Here is a 16601-nt window from a genome sequence, read left to right as displayed (position 1 = left end):
ACAAGCAGTAAAATTTATCTATCTATCTATCTATCTATCTATCTATCTATCTTAAAACAGACTCCATGCCCAACATGGGGATTGAACTAACCCTGAGATCAAGGGTCACATGCTCTACTGACTAAGCCAGCCAGGCAACCCAGCGCAGGTAAAATTTAGAACAAAGAACATACATTGATCTAAACCTTTCTAAACTATGTGCAATATATATATTCATATTCCAAAGAACTCTGAGTCTTCTATAGCATATTACTCACCCAAATATTTAGACTGAATGCTGTTTTAATTTGTAATATTGTAAGAATGTTTTTAATATATTTGGTTTCTAAAAGCATAATATATTACAAAATTACTTAATTGTCTTATATTTAACACTGCTCTATCTAGATACATTTCCTAATACTTAGAAACAGCAAGCATTATAAAAACTTTATGAACTATCATGTACACAGGTTGACTAGCGTCCCCCACAAAATTCCACCCGAACCCCAGAATGTGATCTTATTTGGAGATAGGGTTTTTGTTGATGTAATTAGTTAAGGATCTCAAGATGAAATCATGCTGGATTTAGGGTGCACCCTACATCCAATGATTACTGTCTTTTTTAAGATTTTATTTATTTTTTTATTTGAGAGAGAGAGAGAGAAAGAGAGCACAAGCAGGGGGAGGGGCAGAGGGTGAGAGAATCTCAAGCAGACTCCTTGCTGAGCATGGAGCCTAACAAGAGGCTCAATCCCATGACCCTGAGATCATGACTGGAGCAGAAACTAAGACTTGGATGTTGAACCAACTGAGCCACTCAGGTGCCACTGATTACTGTCTTAATAAGAGAAAGGAAAAGGAGATGTGGACACAGAGACAAAAAAGGCGGCCATGTAAAGATGAGGCGGAGAGCAGAGTGATGCTGTCACAAATCAAGGGAAGCCTAGAGCCACCTGAAACTGGAAGAAGCGAGGAAGGGTCCTTCCCTGGAGTCTTCAGAGGGAGCACTGCCCTCCCAGCACCTTGATTTCAGACTTACGGTCTCCAGAACTGTGAAAGAATAAGTGTTGTTTCAAGCCAATAAATTTGTAAGATGTGTTATGGCAGCCTTAGGAAACTCATAGTGCAGACAGCTAACCTGTAGCTACCTTCACTGTAAAGTGAAGATTATTTCTCTGGTACTTCCTATAATAGCGTTAAGGCTCCCTTAAAATACAAGTTTTTCTTTTCTTAATCTTTTGTTCCTATATTCTAGAATAATCTATTATCTGTAAAACCATCATAACATTTTTTTAAAAATCTAGCCTGACTGAATTCATCTAAACTTAGGCAGTAGTTGTATGAAATATTTCCATAGGCAAAATTACTTTTTCATTCATTTTTTTTTTCAGTAAATAATGAAACATAGATATCACTAAAAAAACCTCTAGGGGCGCCTGGGTGGCTCAGTTGGTTAAGCGTCTGCCTGCCTTTGGCTCAGGTCATGATCCCAGGGTCCTGGAATCGAGTACGGCATCCGGCTCCTTGCTCAGCAGGGAGACTGCTTCTCCTTCTCCCTCCCCCTCCCCCTCTCCCTCCCCCTCTCCCTCTCCCTCCCCCTCTCCCTCTCCCTCTGTGACAACTTTGTGGGTGGTGGCAAGTAACACAGGCACTTAACTTACAACTCTAACATTTTATGAAATGCAAAGATCTTGATTAAGTCCACATGTCACTGATCTCTCTGCCATACCTGACACTGAGAAATGTTCTTTCACTTTCTATGACTCACTTTGTAGGACTCTGGATTTCCAACACAGAAAACTCTAATTTATAATAGTTTAACCATACAAAGTTATAATCTTTCATGTTAAAAAAAAAAGAAAGAAAGAAAAGAAAAGAATCAGGGCACCCGGGTTGCGTGTCTGCCTTTGGCTCAGGTCATGATCCCAGGGTCCTGGGATCAAGCTCCACACTGGGCTCCTTGCTCAGCGGTGAGCCTGCTTCTCCCTCTCCCTCTGCCACTCCCCCTGCTTGTGCTCTCTCTCTCTCTCTAATAAATGAATAAAATATTTTTAAAAAAATTCAGAGGGCAGTTATGACAATCCCACTATAAGTCATTAGGACCCAGGCTCTTTCTAGGGTGTGGGTCCTCATCTACATGGCCAAGATGCCTACTGGAGCTCCAGTCTTTATAGCAGTAGGCCAGTCTCAGGAAAAGAGAAAAACTAAACTAGGAAGGTACATTCTTTAAGCACCATTTTTTAAGAGCATTTTTGGGATGCTGAGCTCATTTCCACTTACATCAAACTGGCCAGAACTTATTCACGTTTATATTTCTTAGAAACTTTAAAATGAGAAGGGGCAAAAAAAAAAAAAAAAAAAAAGGAAAGGAAAGAAAAGAAACAAAACTTGAAAACTGTCCCTCTTCTGCATGGCCACATGACCAGCCTACAATCAGGGGCTCTAACAACCTGGAGGAGAGGAATGGCTACTGAGGAAAACTGAATGTCTCTCCAAACTTTCCAAACCTTCTTCTGTGACTGCTTTTATTTTCCATCCTCCTAGCAATAGATTCCCCAAAACTCAGTCTTTGGTCCTCTATTCTTCCACTCCACACCAACTTTCTGAGGGCATTCACAGTGTCATAGCTCTGTCAAGATGACTCTCATGTCTTTGTGCCCAGCCCCTACCTGTCCCATTTTCTGAAGTCTCCATTTGAATGGCTGTGAAGTAAAACCCCATCATCTTCCAAGTCCACAAAGAAAAATAAGAAATGTCAAGAGAAAAATAGTTTCAATCGCTTTAAGTCATGGTACCTCTGACTTCTCTTTCCACTTCCCACAAGCCATGGGAGGCAGGTCACAGTGAGCTTCTAAAAAGAAAATAAATTGGACTCTGTGAGGTTTATACAACATATGACTTAGGATGCACATTTATCAAACTGGCTTTGGCCCCCCACAACTCTACTGTAATGTTGTAAAGTCACTATCCTTATTTTCAAGTCCATGAACCGATTTGCCATAGACTGACTGTGTCCCCCAAAATTCATACGTTAAGACCTAACCCCATTGTGCTAGCATTTAAAGGTAGAGCCAAAGTGAGGGTACTTGGAGCCCTCATGAATGAGATCAGTGCCCTTATAAAATAGGCCCCAGAGATTTCCCTTGCACCTTCCACCATGTGAGGATATGATGGGAGACCTCTGTCTATGAGCCAGGAAGCCAGCCCTCACAAGACCCTGAATCAGCCTGGGCCTTGATCTTGGACTTCACAGCCTCCAGAACTGTGAGAAATAAATGTTTGCTGTTTGAGCCACAAGATTACGGTAATTTGTTATAGCAGCCCAGATGGACTAAGACACTACCGCCAGTCTTCAGTACACATGACATCTTCAGACCTTTGACATTCATCATTTCCTCCTCCTCAAAACTCTCTACACCCAAGGTTTCCATGATACCCCATTACCTTGGTTCTCTTGCAAAACCTCTGACCACTCCTGGCTATTACTGCTCTATCTACCCCTTAAATATTGAATTTTCTCTGGTTCAATTCTCCTCTTTTCGTTCCATACACATTTTCTCAACAATCTCATTTTTTTCTTTATATCTGACAATCAGTTGGATATTAGTAATTGCCAAATCAAATCTCTAATTTTCACTTATCTCCTGACCCATATATCTAAACACCTAAATGACATCTCTACTTTGATTTAGGCAAGCACCTTTAATTCCACATATACAAAACTAAGCTCAGCATTTCTTTCCCGCATCCAAAGGTATTTATTCTCCTGAATCCCCCCCTATTTACATTCGTAGCATCAATACCCACCCAATTAACTAGGCTAGACACTTTGTTACCTTCAACTACTCTTTCTCCTTTATCTCTCACAACCATTTCATTACTAAATTTTGCTAATTTGAGCTTTTAAATTTCTCTAGACTCCATACCTTCTTTTCCATTCCTACTGTAAAAGCTGCTGAGTTTTCGCACATTGCTCTTTCTCCCTCCAGTCCACTGCCATTTGGGTCATATTTCTATGCTGTTTGTTTTTCAAGACCCCCATTTCTCGACAGACCCCACTGTCTTACAGAGTCAAGGCCAAATTCCGTAGCCTGATATACAGAATTTTTCATACTCTACTCTAGCAAAGTTCACTTCGATTCCCATCTACACTATAATTCTCTCTGTTCTTGGAACAAGACATTCACACATTTACATGTTTTTCTCTCTGCCTTTAATCTCCTTTACCCTCTTTTCCACATGACAGTGCTTATTCATCCTACATAACTTGGCTTAAACATCACCTCTCATAAGAAGTCCTCTTTCTTTCAGTAAAGTGGATCCATCTTCTTCATTTATCATTATTTATTTCAAGACTGTCCCCATTAATGACTAAGGGATAGCATCTTTCATTTATTCATTTATTTTTGTTCTAGCACTTAGCACAATGCCTGCAAAAGCGATAAATACTTGTCAAGTCTATGAATCTCAAGTGGTGCTGTGCTTGACAACTGGCAACAAACAGCAAATAAGAAAACCCAACTACTGTACTTCAATATAGGATGGGGGAGGGGAAGGAATCCAGGCTGACTATGAATTATAATGGCTCAATAATAACCAATTATCCATCTTTAAAATGTCTCAAACTATATTTCAGGTATTGTGCGTAAGTTTACCTCTTAGCTTATCTCACTCATACTGCCTAAATAAAACTAATGAAATACTTAAGAAGTATTTCAAATCTTTCTCTAACATACTTAAGTGGGTTGATATGAAAGAACACAAGAATTTCAAATGATTAAGATACTTGACTCCAGGTTAAATACTATATAGATAAATGCATTAAATTCTAAATGTATTAATGGACAGCAAAAAATAAACAAAAGAGGGGTGCCTGGCTGGTTCAATCAGTACAGCACAAAACTCTTAATCTCAGGGTCATGAGTTCAAGCTCCACGTTGTCTGTGGGGCCTTCTTTTTAAAAAAATAAAAGTAAAAAAAGATATTTAAGTAAAAAAATTAAAAAAAAGTAAAGTCATATAAGGGATTAACCCATGTGGTCATTATTAATTTTTCTTGGACAAATCTCAGTAAAAGTGTAAGAAAATAAAAACAAAAAGAAAAATAAAGATAGGCATGCCTGGGTGGCCCAGTTAGTTAAGTGTCTGCCTTTGGCTCAGGTCATAATCCCAGGGTCCTGGTCCCCCACTGGCCTCCCTGCTCAGTGGAGAGCCTGCTTCTCTCTCTGCCTCTGCCTGCTGCTCCCACTGCTTGTGCTCTAACAAATAAATAAACAAAGAAACAAACAACAACAAAAACCCTTAAAAAGAAAAGAAAAGAAAAGAAGAGGAAAAGAAAAGAAAAGAAAAGAAAAGAAAAGAAAAAAGAAAAGAAAAGAAAAGAAAAGAAAGTTGGGGGGCTTCTGGGTAGACTCAGTCAGTTAAGTGTCTGCCTTCAGCTCAGGTCGTGGGATCGAGCCCTGCATCAGAGCCTGCTTCTCCGTCTCCCTCCTCCCCCCTCCCGCTCATGCTCTCTCACTCTCTCTCAAAAGACCCTGGGATCATGACCTGAGCCAAAGGCAGATTATTAACGACTATGCCACCCAGGCGTCCCTAAATAAATACAATCTTAAAAAATGAGAGAGAGAGAGAAAGAGAGAGTTGGCTAAATAAGTTCACCTCTCAGAAACAAATGATATTTCCTAACTTCCTAAATAGTATGCAGTCATATGCAAAGTCAGGAAAATAAAGTCTTAATTTCAAAATATCAAAATCAAACTGTCATAAAAATCAGTAATTTTTAAGGTAAGATCTCCTTAGCATGACAGTATATTATAAGAACAGGAAACTGGAAACACATTAAATATCCAATAATAAATGATAAAGTTAAATTGATATACCCAAAAGATGTAATAGTTCAGCCACTGAGTGATGTTTTCCTGGAATTTTATAGAATAACCTTTCCTTATGTCATCAACATTAAGGAAAAGATAAGAATACTACTAGTATCTTTTTATCTTATAGCTATATCTTATAGCTTTTTAATTTAATTTTCTTTTATTTATTTATTTAAGTAGGCTCCACACCCAACATGGGACTTGAAGTCATGACTCTGATATCACGAGTCACATGCTCCACCCACTGAGCCAGCCAGGTGCCCCTTTCTTATAGCTTTTTTAAACTGAATTTTTTATTTTGAGATCATTGTAAAAAATGACACAGAAATCCCATTTCTCCTTACCCAGCTTCTCCTAATGGTAACATCTTGTAAAATCATAGTAAAATATCAACACCAAGATACTGACATTAATACAATCTACTTTCTTATGCAGAGTTCCCCAGTTTTACTGTATTTATTCACATTTTTGTGTGTGTCTGTGTATTTACTTCTACTCAATTTATCACAAATGTAGGTTCATGTATCTGCCACCTAGTCAAGACACAAAATAGTTCTATCACCATAAAAATCCCTCTTGTTATCCTTTCACAACCACACTCCTTCCTTATACTTTTTCTATTTTCAGCAATTGTGTATTCACTCAATACGTCTTTACTGAACATCTACTATGTGCCAAGCACTCTTGTTTGTATACAATTCAAAAAGCATGGATTATTTTTTTCAGTTTGTAAAAGCAGTTTTTCAAAAGACAAGGTTTTTGGTCTTTCGATCCAATTTTAATGTAGATACATGAAAAAAATTCAAATGAAAAAGTATTACTAATTGAAAAGACACTTTAGGAACAAATATAGAGTGCACTGATTGAATAATTCCAGGAATACTGTGGTATTAAGCACACATTTCCTTATCATATTATCATAATCTGATTAGCTTTAGAGAGATTTAGGTAATAAAATCATACTAACTTCCAAAGAAAGCTTTATAATAAAGAGTTACAGAATCAACTAGGTTTATTATTCACTTACAATTCAAAGTACACAAATTTAGTGGATTTTCTTCCAATAAGTTCTTACAGAGGGTTTACATAAAAAGGAATACTCAAAGGATACAATTCAAGATATAGAAGTATTCAAATGTCTAAAAAGTTATCCCAAATTAAAACATCTGCTCTTCAAAAGACACTGTTAAGAAAATGAAAAGGCAAACCACAGACTGAAAGAAATTATTTGCAAAATACCTGATAAAGACTTGTATCTGAAATTAATTCATCTATCTATCTGTCTTTAAAGTAGGCTCCATACCCAGCGTGGAGCCCAATATGGGGCTTGAACTCACAACCCTGAGATCAAGACTTGAGCTGAGATCAGGAGTCCCATGCTGGGGGCGCCTGGGTGGCTCTGTAGGTTGAGAAACCAACTCTTAGTTTCCACTCAGGTCATGATCTCAGAGTCATGGGATCAAGCCCACTCAGCAGGGAATCTGCTTCCTCTCTCTGTCTCCCTCTGCCCCTCCCCCTGCGCACTCTCTCTTTCTCTCAAATAAATCTTTTAAAAAAAGAGTTGGATGCTTAACTGATGGAATCACCCAGGCTCCCCTGTATTTGAAATCAAAAAACAAAACAAAACAAAAAAGCCTTAATAAGAAGCTAAACAATCAAATAGAAAAGAAAATTTGATCTGAGACTTTACAAAAAATATTCAAATGCAGTAAGTACATGAAAAGGTGACTAACATCATTAGTAACCAGGAAAATGCAAATTGAAGCCACAATGAGATACCACTACATATCCACTACAATGGCTAAAAGTTTTTTTTATTTCAAGTAACAAAAATAAATAAAATAATAACTGGAACCTTCATACATTGCCAGTAACTATGCAAAATGGCACAGCCAGTTTGGAAAATAGTTTGGCAGTTTCACAGCAAGTTAAACAGACACTTATCATATGACCCAGCAATTCTTCTCCCATGTATTTACCCAAGAGAAATGAAACCATATACACTTAAAAGATCTGTATGCAAATGTCCAGAATAACTTTGCACGTAATAGCTGAAAATGGAAACTCAAATGTCCACCAACTGGTGAGTTGATAAATAAATTGTACTATATTCAGCAACAAAAAGGAACAACTGACAATACATACAACGTGGATAAATCTCAAACATATTCTTCCAAGTAGTAAAAAAGCCAGACATAGAAAACTATATAATTCCATTTAGATGACCTTCGAAAAGAGACAAAAACAAAAGGACAGAAAACAGATCAGTGACTGCCAGAGGCTAGGGAGGGAACTGACTTCACAGGGGCAAAGAGTTTTTTTTTTTTTTTTTTTTTTAAAGATTTATTTGCGAGACCAAGATAACACAAGCAGGGGGATAGGCAGAGGGAGAAAATGAGGGACTCCCCTGAGTGCAGAGCCTGAGGCCATCTCTGTCCCAAGACCCTGAGATCATGACCTGAGCCAAAGTCAGACTCTTAATCGCTTAACTGACTGAGCCACCCAGGTGTCCCAAAAGAACATTTTGTAGAGACAGAAATGTCCTGTATCTATACCTTGGTTGTGGTAGTAGCTACGTTTATGTATACACCTGTCAAAATGCATTGAACTGTCCAGGTAAAAAAGTGAATTTATTACATGTAAATTATACTTCAATAAACGTACCTAAAGAAAAATTATCCCAAGTAAAAAAATTATAATAAAATCATACATTTTACTATCAGATTGTACAATTTATAAAAGCTTCCGGATTTTCTTACTTAAAAAAATAATCTTCCCTGGGGTGCCTGGCTGGCTCAGTTAGTAGAGCATGCGACTCTTGATCTTGGGGTTGTGAGCTGGAGCTTCATGTGTGCCGCAGAGTTTACTAAAAAAATAAAAAATAGGTCACCTTGGTGGCTCAGTCAGTAGGACGTCCAACTCTTGATTGTGGCTCTGGTCATGATCTCTGCATCGTGAGATCAAGCCCCACATATGGCTCAAGCGCTGGGCATGACCCTGCTTAGGATTCTCTCTCTCCCTCTCCCTCTGTCCCCACCAAAAAATAATAAATAATAATAAAAAATATAAAATAATCTTCCTTTTCCCTCCTGTGGGATGGTGAGTAGTCATGTTAGCCCTAGATGGGGTGGGGGTTGTCAGAGCCCAAGTGAACCAAGGAAGGAGTCCATGTGGGAAGATACATGTGCTTAGCCCAAGCACTGGAAGGGAGGGTCAACACAGAGGGGCAACCTTGCATGGGGCACTAGGTGTGAACCGAGTGAAGAGGATGTCTTCACATGGAAGCAGCCCAATGTGGGGTATCAGAACCTAAGTGGGATAAGAAATACACCCACAGGGGCGCCTGGGTGGCGCAGTCGTTAAGCGTCTGCCTTCGGCTCAGGGCGTGATCCCAGCGTTCTGGGATCGAGTCCCACATCAGGCTCCTCCGCTAGGAGCCTGCTTCTTCCTCTCCCACTCCCCCTGCTTGTGTTCCCTCTCTCTCTGGCTGTCTCTCTCTGTCAAATAAATAAAAATAAAATCTTAAAAAAAGAAAAAAGAAATACACCCACAAACAGTGGGGAAACTAACATTGGGAGTCAGAGTCAGAGCAGGTTGAAGAAGGTGTCCCTGAACTGGGACATCCTAGTATGGGCTGTTAGCTCCTGAGATGGGTAGTGGAGTGGGAGGGATAGAATAAAGAATCAGCAGAGAAAAAAGGCATCCAGGAGAGGAGACGGTGGTAGCAAATATGAAAGTTTGGTTAAATACAGGAAGATGTGAACAAATAAGTAAATATATTAAGGATAATGGAAGCCAGATTTCTCACTATCAGAGAAGAATATTACAAATATGAAAAAGAAAAAAACTAGAATGGACCGTGGAGTGTTGTGCTGAAATTGGAGGTATTAGTGTGAACTCATCATTTTCAATATATACAGATAAATATAAATGTAAATGTGTGTGTGTGTACATCTATGTATTCCCAGTTTCATCCATTAAGAGGGTCTGGGAGCATTAACAACCCAACAGCAGCAAACATACTAGCACTGAGATTGTAGCTTCAAAAGGTCATTCTCCCCTAAAAGGATCCAGGGCTCCCCAGAGAAACAGCCAACTGCAGGACTAAGGCAGGTACAGTACAGGATAAATCTGTGCCAAAAAGTAAAGACATGCTCAAAGAATGATGGGCACATGCCATAAGGACACAAAAGCCAGCCTGAATGGGCTCTCATTGGCCAAATGAGGAACAATCTAAACATTGAAATAAATAGTAACAGAATATAATCCACGAAGAAACATTCATACAGATAGGAATACAGGAATACATTAGAAGTTAGATGAGGAACAAGATATTTACATAGTTTTGAAGTACTCCACACAACACTGTGTATTAACAACTACATACTAACTTTATAGCAAGGAATCCTGGCAGGCATTACTTGTATCAAGTAAGTAATCAAAGTGAAAATCACCAATAACGGAATAAACTGAAATTGTGTACCACCTGAAGACTGCAATGAGCATGACTTCTGTGATATTTCTACCCAAGTACATAACCAGTATGTATCTAACCGTAAGAGAACAGATAATCCCAAATTGAGGGGCATTCTACAAAATAACTGCTCTGTAATCTTCATAAGTGCCAAGATTATGAAAGTCAAGAGAAGATGGAGGAACTGTTCCAGAATGAAGAAGACTAAAGAGATACGACAAGTAAAAGCAACATATAATTCTGAATGGGATCCTTTTGCCAGTACAAAGATTAACAGAAAAATCAACAAAGCTTGAACCAGTTGGTAAATGGAGTACTGTATCAGTACAAATTTCCTGATTTTGATAATTGTATTGTGATTATGCAGGAGAATATCCCTGTTTATAAAAATGCACACTAGAGCACTCTGGGGTGACAAGGCGTCAGGTCAGCAGCTTCCTCTCAAATGGTGCAGAGAATAAAGTTCTTTGTACCTCACCGGCAAGTTTTCTGCAAGTATGTGATTGTTTCAGCTTTAAGTGAGGGGAAAAAACAATGTTGGTAAAAACGAAATAATATTAAAAATAAACTGTGACTCTTCATATTGTTAACCTTGGTAAGAGACACCAGACTATGCAAAATTACTAGCAAATAAAATGTTGGAGCCAGAAGACACTTTAAACACAGCCCAACCCCTTCTCTTAACAATTGACCTCAATCAGGTTGTGAATAGTGAAAGATGTAAAAATATAAAAGGTTCCCACTAAAGGAAGTTATTAGAAGAGTAATAGTGAAGGGCAGTTGACCAAGAGTGGGTAGAACAATGACATTCTGACGCTACAAATGGCTGTACCCATCAGCAAAGCACAATCTCAGCATCTCCACTGAAAGATGAAGGTACTGTATGCCACTATCCAAAATTCCTTGCCAATGTGCAACTGGAATTACACTGAAATAGTTGTGCTTCCCGGTTCAACTAATTACATTACGCTTAGCTATACACTAACACAAAGAAATGCAAATACAAAAATAAACGTGCATGAACCCTTAATTTTCTTAAATTGCAGAAGTTCATGACGAAACAAATACAATGCATTTGCCAAACTGTTCCTTATGAAGAATGTTTTGTGATGAATTGTAAGAATAATTAAAACACACATTAAACGCTGCATGTCAACTATACTAAAAAAAAACTTTTAATCCAAAAAAAATTTTTTAAAGCACAAATGAACGTGAAACAAGACTTTCAGCGGTCGGCTGACCTTACTTAAAAGATAGTGTTCAGACCCTCTGAAATGACTGTCATATCTATCCTGAAAGAACAGGGAGCATTTCCTAGAAATGTTGAGAAGTGCAAGGATCCTCTTCCCCTCCCCGGTACCACGCGTTCACCGGGGCGGTGACTAGACAGGCCCCCAACAACGCAGGGGTGAGGTAGCACTGGACTCTCAGCATTTCCTTTTGGAGAGGACAGCCCCCTGCGTCACTCGTTACTCACTCAGGATGCAGGGCAGAAGTTTATCCCCGAGGAACTTAACACAGTTGGCTCCCGCCCTCCCAGCCCTGCAGTCCTGACCCAATCCCGCCGGCACCAGGGCACTGCCCCTGGTACCCGGCCTCCTCCAGGGCTCGGGTCGCGGCACCCAGACTCTCCCCAGCTGGGCCTCCCCGGGCTCCTGCGGACGCGGCCTCCTCCCCTCCCCCTCCCCCCCCTCCTCCCCTCCCCCTCCCCTCGTGCCGGCCCCTCACGCCCACCGCGAGGCTCAGCGCCGCCGAGAAGGCCGGACACCGACCGCCAGCTCCGCCGCCGCCCGGCCCGGCCCTCCCCGCCCCCCGGCTGCGACGCCCAGCCCCGCAGAGCCCACTGGACGGCAGCCGGGGGGGTAGGGGGGGCGGGGGCGGGGAGGCCTGGGGGCGGTGCCCGCCCCACACCCTTACCTGGCTTCTCGTGGTCGTAGCCTACTACGATGAAGTAGTCAGCCAGCCGGGCCATGGCCGCCGCCGCCGCGCCCGGGAAGCAGGTGCTCGTAGCCGCCCTCGCCGCCGCCGCCCACCCGGCCCGGGAGGGCTCAGCATTTTCCCTGCAGCAGCAGTAGCGGCAGCGGCGGCACTTCAGCCATGTTTGACAACCGAGGCGCACTGTGCGCCTGCGCCGCGCGGAGCGCCCGCTCCTCCCCCGCCCCCACCCGCGCTGCCTCGGGAACCCCGAGCGGGCGGTGAGCCCACGGCGCGGCATCTAGGGCAGCGCGGACCGCTGGGTTTGCAGGCTAGGCGGCCAGGGGTATTCCCGCCCCCGCGGCCTCTCCAGGCGGTTCACTTTGAAGCCTAGCTGCCCCTTCGTGGCCCACCTCCCCCTCCCCTTCCCCTAATTTTTTCCAAAGCGGGGACTCCTTCCTTCCGCCTTCTCTATTCTTTCTTTCTGGATCTGGGAAGAAAAGACAGGGATGGTTGAGGGGTCTCCTAGAAAGTTTCCTTCTTCCCCTCCCCCCTCTACTCCGCTCCCAAAGACGAGATTCTCCCGCCCTCGACTGGAGCATGGAATTTGCACTGCCAGGGCTTTTGCTGCACGTTTCCTGTTTATGTTGTGCAGATGGGAATTTTAGGAACATGCCACCGAGCAGGCGGGGGGAGGGAGAGGCTTTTGCGCAATCTTGAGGCGCCTCGTGCTTCAGTGCTGGGTGGGCTGGGGGCGGTTGGCCTGGGCTTCCCCCGGAGTGCCCGAAGTTGGGGGGGGGGGCTGGATTCCACCGAAAAACGCGGCATCCCCGGGATCCTCCCAACTGGCCGGATCCAACGGAGTACGAAGGAGGAGGCTTTGTGTCTCCCAGGGAGCCCTCCCTTCTACGTTTTCTCTCCTTGCAGCGGTCCCAGGGCTCTTGCCAGAGCGGGTGATGACTTCCTACTTCCCTACTCAATCACGCAATACAGTGAATTAGTGGGTCTCATCATCCAGTCTAGGAATCATCTAGGTCACTTTCTTGTTTGCTGCTCGTATTGATCATTTAAGATTTGGCTGGTGAGACACCCAGATGACTTTGTTTTGTCAATTATTAGTATCTGAGGAAGTTTTAGTAGTAGGATAATTACAGGTGGTAGACTGAAGTTTGGGGAATCTCCATCGTTTGCAAATGTGATTATCTTCTTGGTTGCTTATCGCTACTCATTAATTGAGGACTTGACCATTTATATCTAAGAGTTCTGACCAGTGTCTTTTATACAGTAGGTGCTTAAATATTTTTAATGGGTGATAGTACAATTTCCCCCAACTACCAACAGGAAGTTGCAATAGCTTGAACTCTGAACAGGCAGTCCAGAGGGTTGGGGTTTCAACTTCTGAAAGTTTAATTGATCATTTCCTCTTTCTGTGCCATACTTTCTTCCCCTACAGATTGAGAGGGCTGGGCTACACGAGGAGAACTGAAATTCTCAGGAAGGAATACCTTAACTCTAGGAATTTATTTGCAGATTGCTTGTGGTCAAACTGAATCAGCCTAGTTACAAGGGTGGAGGGAAGATAACAGATTAATCTGGAAAATAATTAAGCCAAAAAAAGCCTCAGTCACACCTCATGCAAGAATCCTCTCTATAACTTCCCTGAAGAGCTCATCATACAACTTGATCACTTTCAGTGAGGAGTAACCTACTTCCTTGCGAGGTAGCTGAGGTAGCTGGTTCCACTGTTTAAAAGCCCTATTGTTAGAAAGGTCTTCCTCATTTATGTTAGAGTTGTCATGTAACTTCCCCTAATTTTGCTCTCTGGAACTACCCAGAAAAAAAAGAAGAAAAAAAAAAAAAACGCACACACAAATCTTTCGGTTAGACTTTCACATTTTTAAGGCAGCTGTCATGTTCCTTCCCCATTTTACTTTTTTTTAAGGCAAAGGGGTACCTGGCTGGCTCAGTCGGAAGAGCACATAACTCTTGGTCTCAAGGTCTTGAGTTCCAGCCCCATGTTGGGTATAGAGATTACTTAAATAAATAAAACTTTTTTAAAAAATGTGAAATTTACATATCATAAAATTAACCCCATTAAAACATACAATTGGGTGGTATTTAGTAGATTCACAATGTTGTATAACTACCACTTCTATCTAGTTCCAAAACAATTTTGATCATACCCAGTAAGCAGCCACTCCCATTTCCCCTCCCCTAGCCCCTTGTAACCACCAATTTGCTTTTTCTCTATGAATTTACCTATTACAGATATTTGATATAAATGGAATCATACAATATGTGACCTTTTGTGGGTTCTTTCATTTGTATAATGTTTTCAAGTTTCATCCATGTTGTAGCATGTATCAGTACTTCATTCTTTTTTATGGCTGAATAGTATTCCATTTGTGTGTGTGTGTGTGTGTGTGTGTGTGTGTGTGTGTGTGTGTGTATACCATATGAAATACAAATGTATCTATTTTTTCTTTTGTTTTCTGTGCTTTTGGTGTCATATCTAATTCCATGGCCAAATCCAAGGTCATAAAAATTTGCTCCTGTTTTCTTCTAAGAGTTACATAGTTTTAGCTCTTGTATTTAGGCCATTTTGAGTTTCTGTACATGACATAGAAGTGCCATTTTACTTTTTAAATGTGTTGAGTTTTATTAACAAGCGTTGGTTCAAATTATTTAAACTTTTTTTTAATAGAAGCTTAGTTGTTTTTTTTAAGATTTTATTTATCTGAGAAAGAGAAAGACAGAGATAGTGACAGAGATAGCGTGAGAGAGAGCATGAGTTGGGGGCAGAGAGAGAGTGAGAAGCAGACTCCCCACTGAGCAAGGAGCCCAATGCTGGGCTCAATCCCAGGACCCTGAGATCATGACCTGAGCCAAAGGAAGACGCTTAACCCACTGAACCACCCAGGCACCCCAAAGCTTAGTTGTTTTCAAAGTCTAGAAGTAAATGCTGTGTGCTATAAGGCATATTCCACCTGCTGGGTCATAGGTGGGCTGCCATTCCATTTCACATGTGTGTTCTGTAGCATAGGGATTCTGACATATCCCAGCTATATGTATAAAGGCACCATATGTTTATGCACACATGTGAGCATATTTAGCATACGCTGGAGCTGTACTTTGCTTCTCAGCCAACAGTTGCCAGTCTGCTGAAACTGATAAGCCCTGACAAGGCTTCTGATTACTGAGGTTGGCTGAAAGCCAGACCATCCCCTCGAGATAACCACCATCACCTTTCACCAAAGAGTGAGGGAGTAAAGCAATCCCAGATTTGTTTTCACTGATGTCTGGCAGGAGCAGGAAGGGAAGAAGAATATGCAACACAATGATGATGTGTACACAGCAGATACCTTTCATTCACGCTTTAGAAGGAAAAAGGGCCAATTACTAGTGAGCAAGAATTATCAGTCCTCTGCTCCTGCAGTTGTCTGTTGCGGAGTGAGTGGTTGATCTCTACAGTCATTTCAAGTGCTTCCTGTGGTTAGCCACTACAGTTCAGAGAGGCAGTGTGAGAGTTAGACTTAACCAAATGTCCGCGGGCGGGGCTGCGGCCTCTTCAAAAGGTCTCAACAACCAATAACAAAGGAGACCATTTAGAAAATTGCTGATCCTTTGCCATATCTCCATCCACTCAGCTGCCTAGCAGACTTAACGATCCTCACCCTTGACAACATGCCTCTCTCTCAGCCCTACATTCATCACTCAGCCTTACTGATCCTACTTCCCAAATACGTATACTTCTCTCCACCCCCATTGCCACCCAACTCTCTGAGCCACTCTCTGAGCCCCTATCACTTTCCACCGTAACTATTGCAATAACTTCCTAACTGATGTCCATGTTTCATGGGTGGTTCCAGACTTTCTACGTAGGTAAAACTTAAGGACAGTAAGTGAGCTGCGAACCTTGTCTTCAAATTCAATTTGTGTAGCAGACACACTGTTTCTACCTGGGGTGTATGTTTGGGGTATAGGAAGGAGGCTTCAGAGATGGTTGATGGAAATCGCCCTGCAGTTACTTTCACACCTGTGATTATATGACTAGTTGGATCATGACACACATATTAAGTACCCCTGACATTAGCAGTTACAGTGTAAGTATATAAGTGCTGTAAGAGTTTACAGCCTGCTTTTACTTAGCTTGCATGTTTATTTGGTAAGCAGGACAGGCTACATAATTTGTAGAGCCCAAAGCAAAATGAAGACATAGGACCCTCTGTTAAAAAATTATTAAGAATTTCAAAACAGCACACCTAGGTGGCTCAGTTGGTTAAGCATCTGCCTTTGGCGGCTCAGGTCATGATCCCTGGGGTCCTGGGATGGAGCCCCATGGGGGGAGGAGGGAGG

General features: G+C 41.7%; 1 protein-coding gene across 9 annotated transcripts in view; it reads right to left on the bottom strand.

The window, feature by feature from the left end:
• The window catches only part of SBF2 (SET binding factor 2), a 460355-nt gene extending 447888 nt beyond the window's left edge, over window positions 1-12467 (bottom strand). For all 9 annotated transcript variants that reach the window (XR_006777991.2, XR_006777993.2, XR_015726904.1 and 6 more), the window contains exon 1: window positions 12249-12467. Coding sequence is in view for 3 of the 9 variants with exons in the window: in XM_087868044.1 (XP_087724170.1) it covers window positions 12249-12303 (55 nt within the window). In the remaining 6 variants the exon portion in view is untranslated. The remainder of the gene's footprint in view (window positions 1-12248) is intronic.
• Window positions 12468-16601: the final 4134 nt, after the last annotated feature.

This window comes from Ursus americanus, chromosome 16 (genome assembly GCF_024610735.1).
Source record: "Ursus americanus isolate L20-20 chromosome 16, mUrsAme1.1.p, whole genome shotgun sequence".
Lineage (NCBI taxonomy): Eukaryota > Metazoa > Chordata > Mammalia > Carnivora > Ursidae > Ursus > Ursus americanus.
The sequence above is the reverse complement of the archived record's forward strand: the minus strand, read 5'-3'. Positions and strand labels throughout refer to the sequence as shown.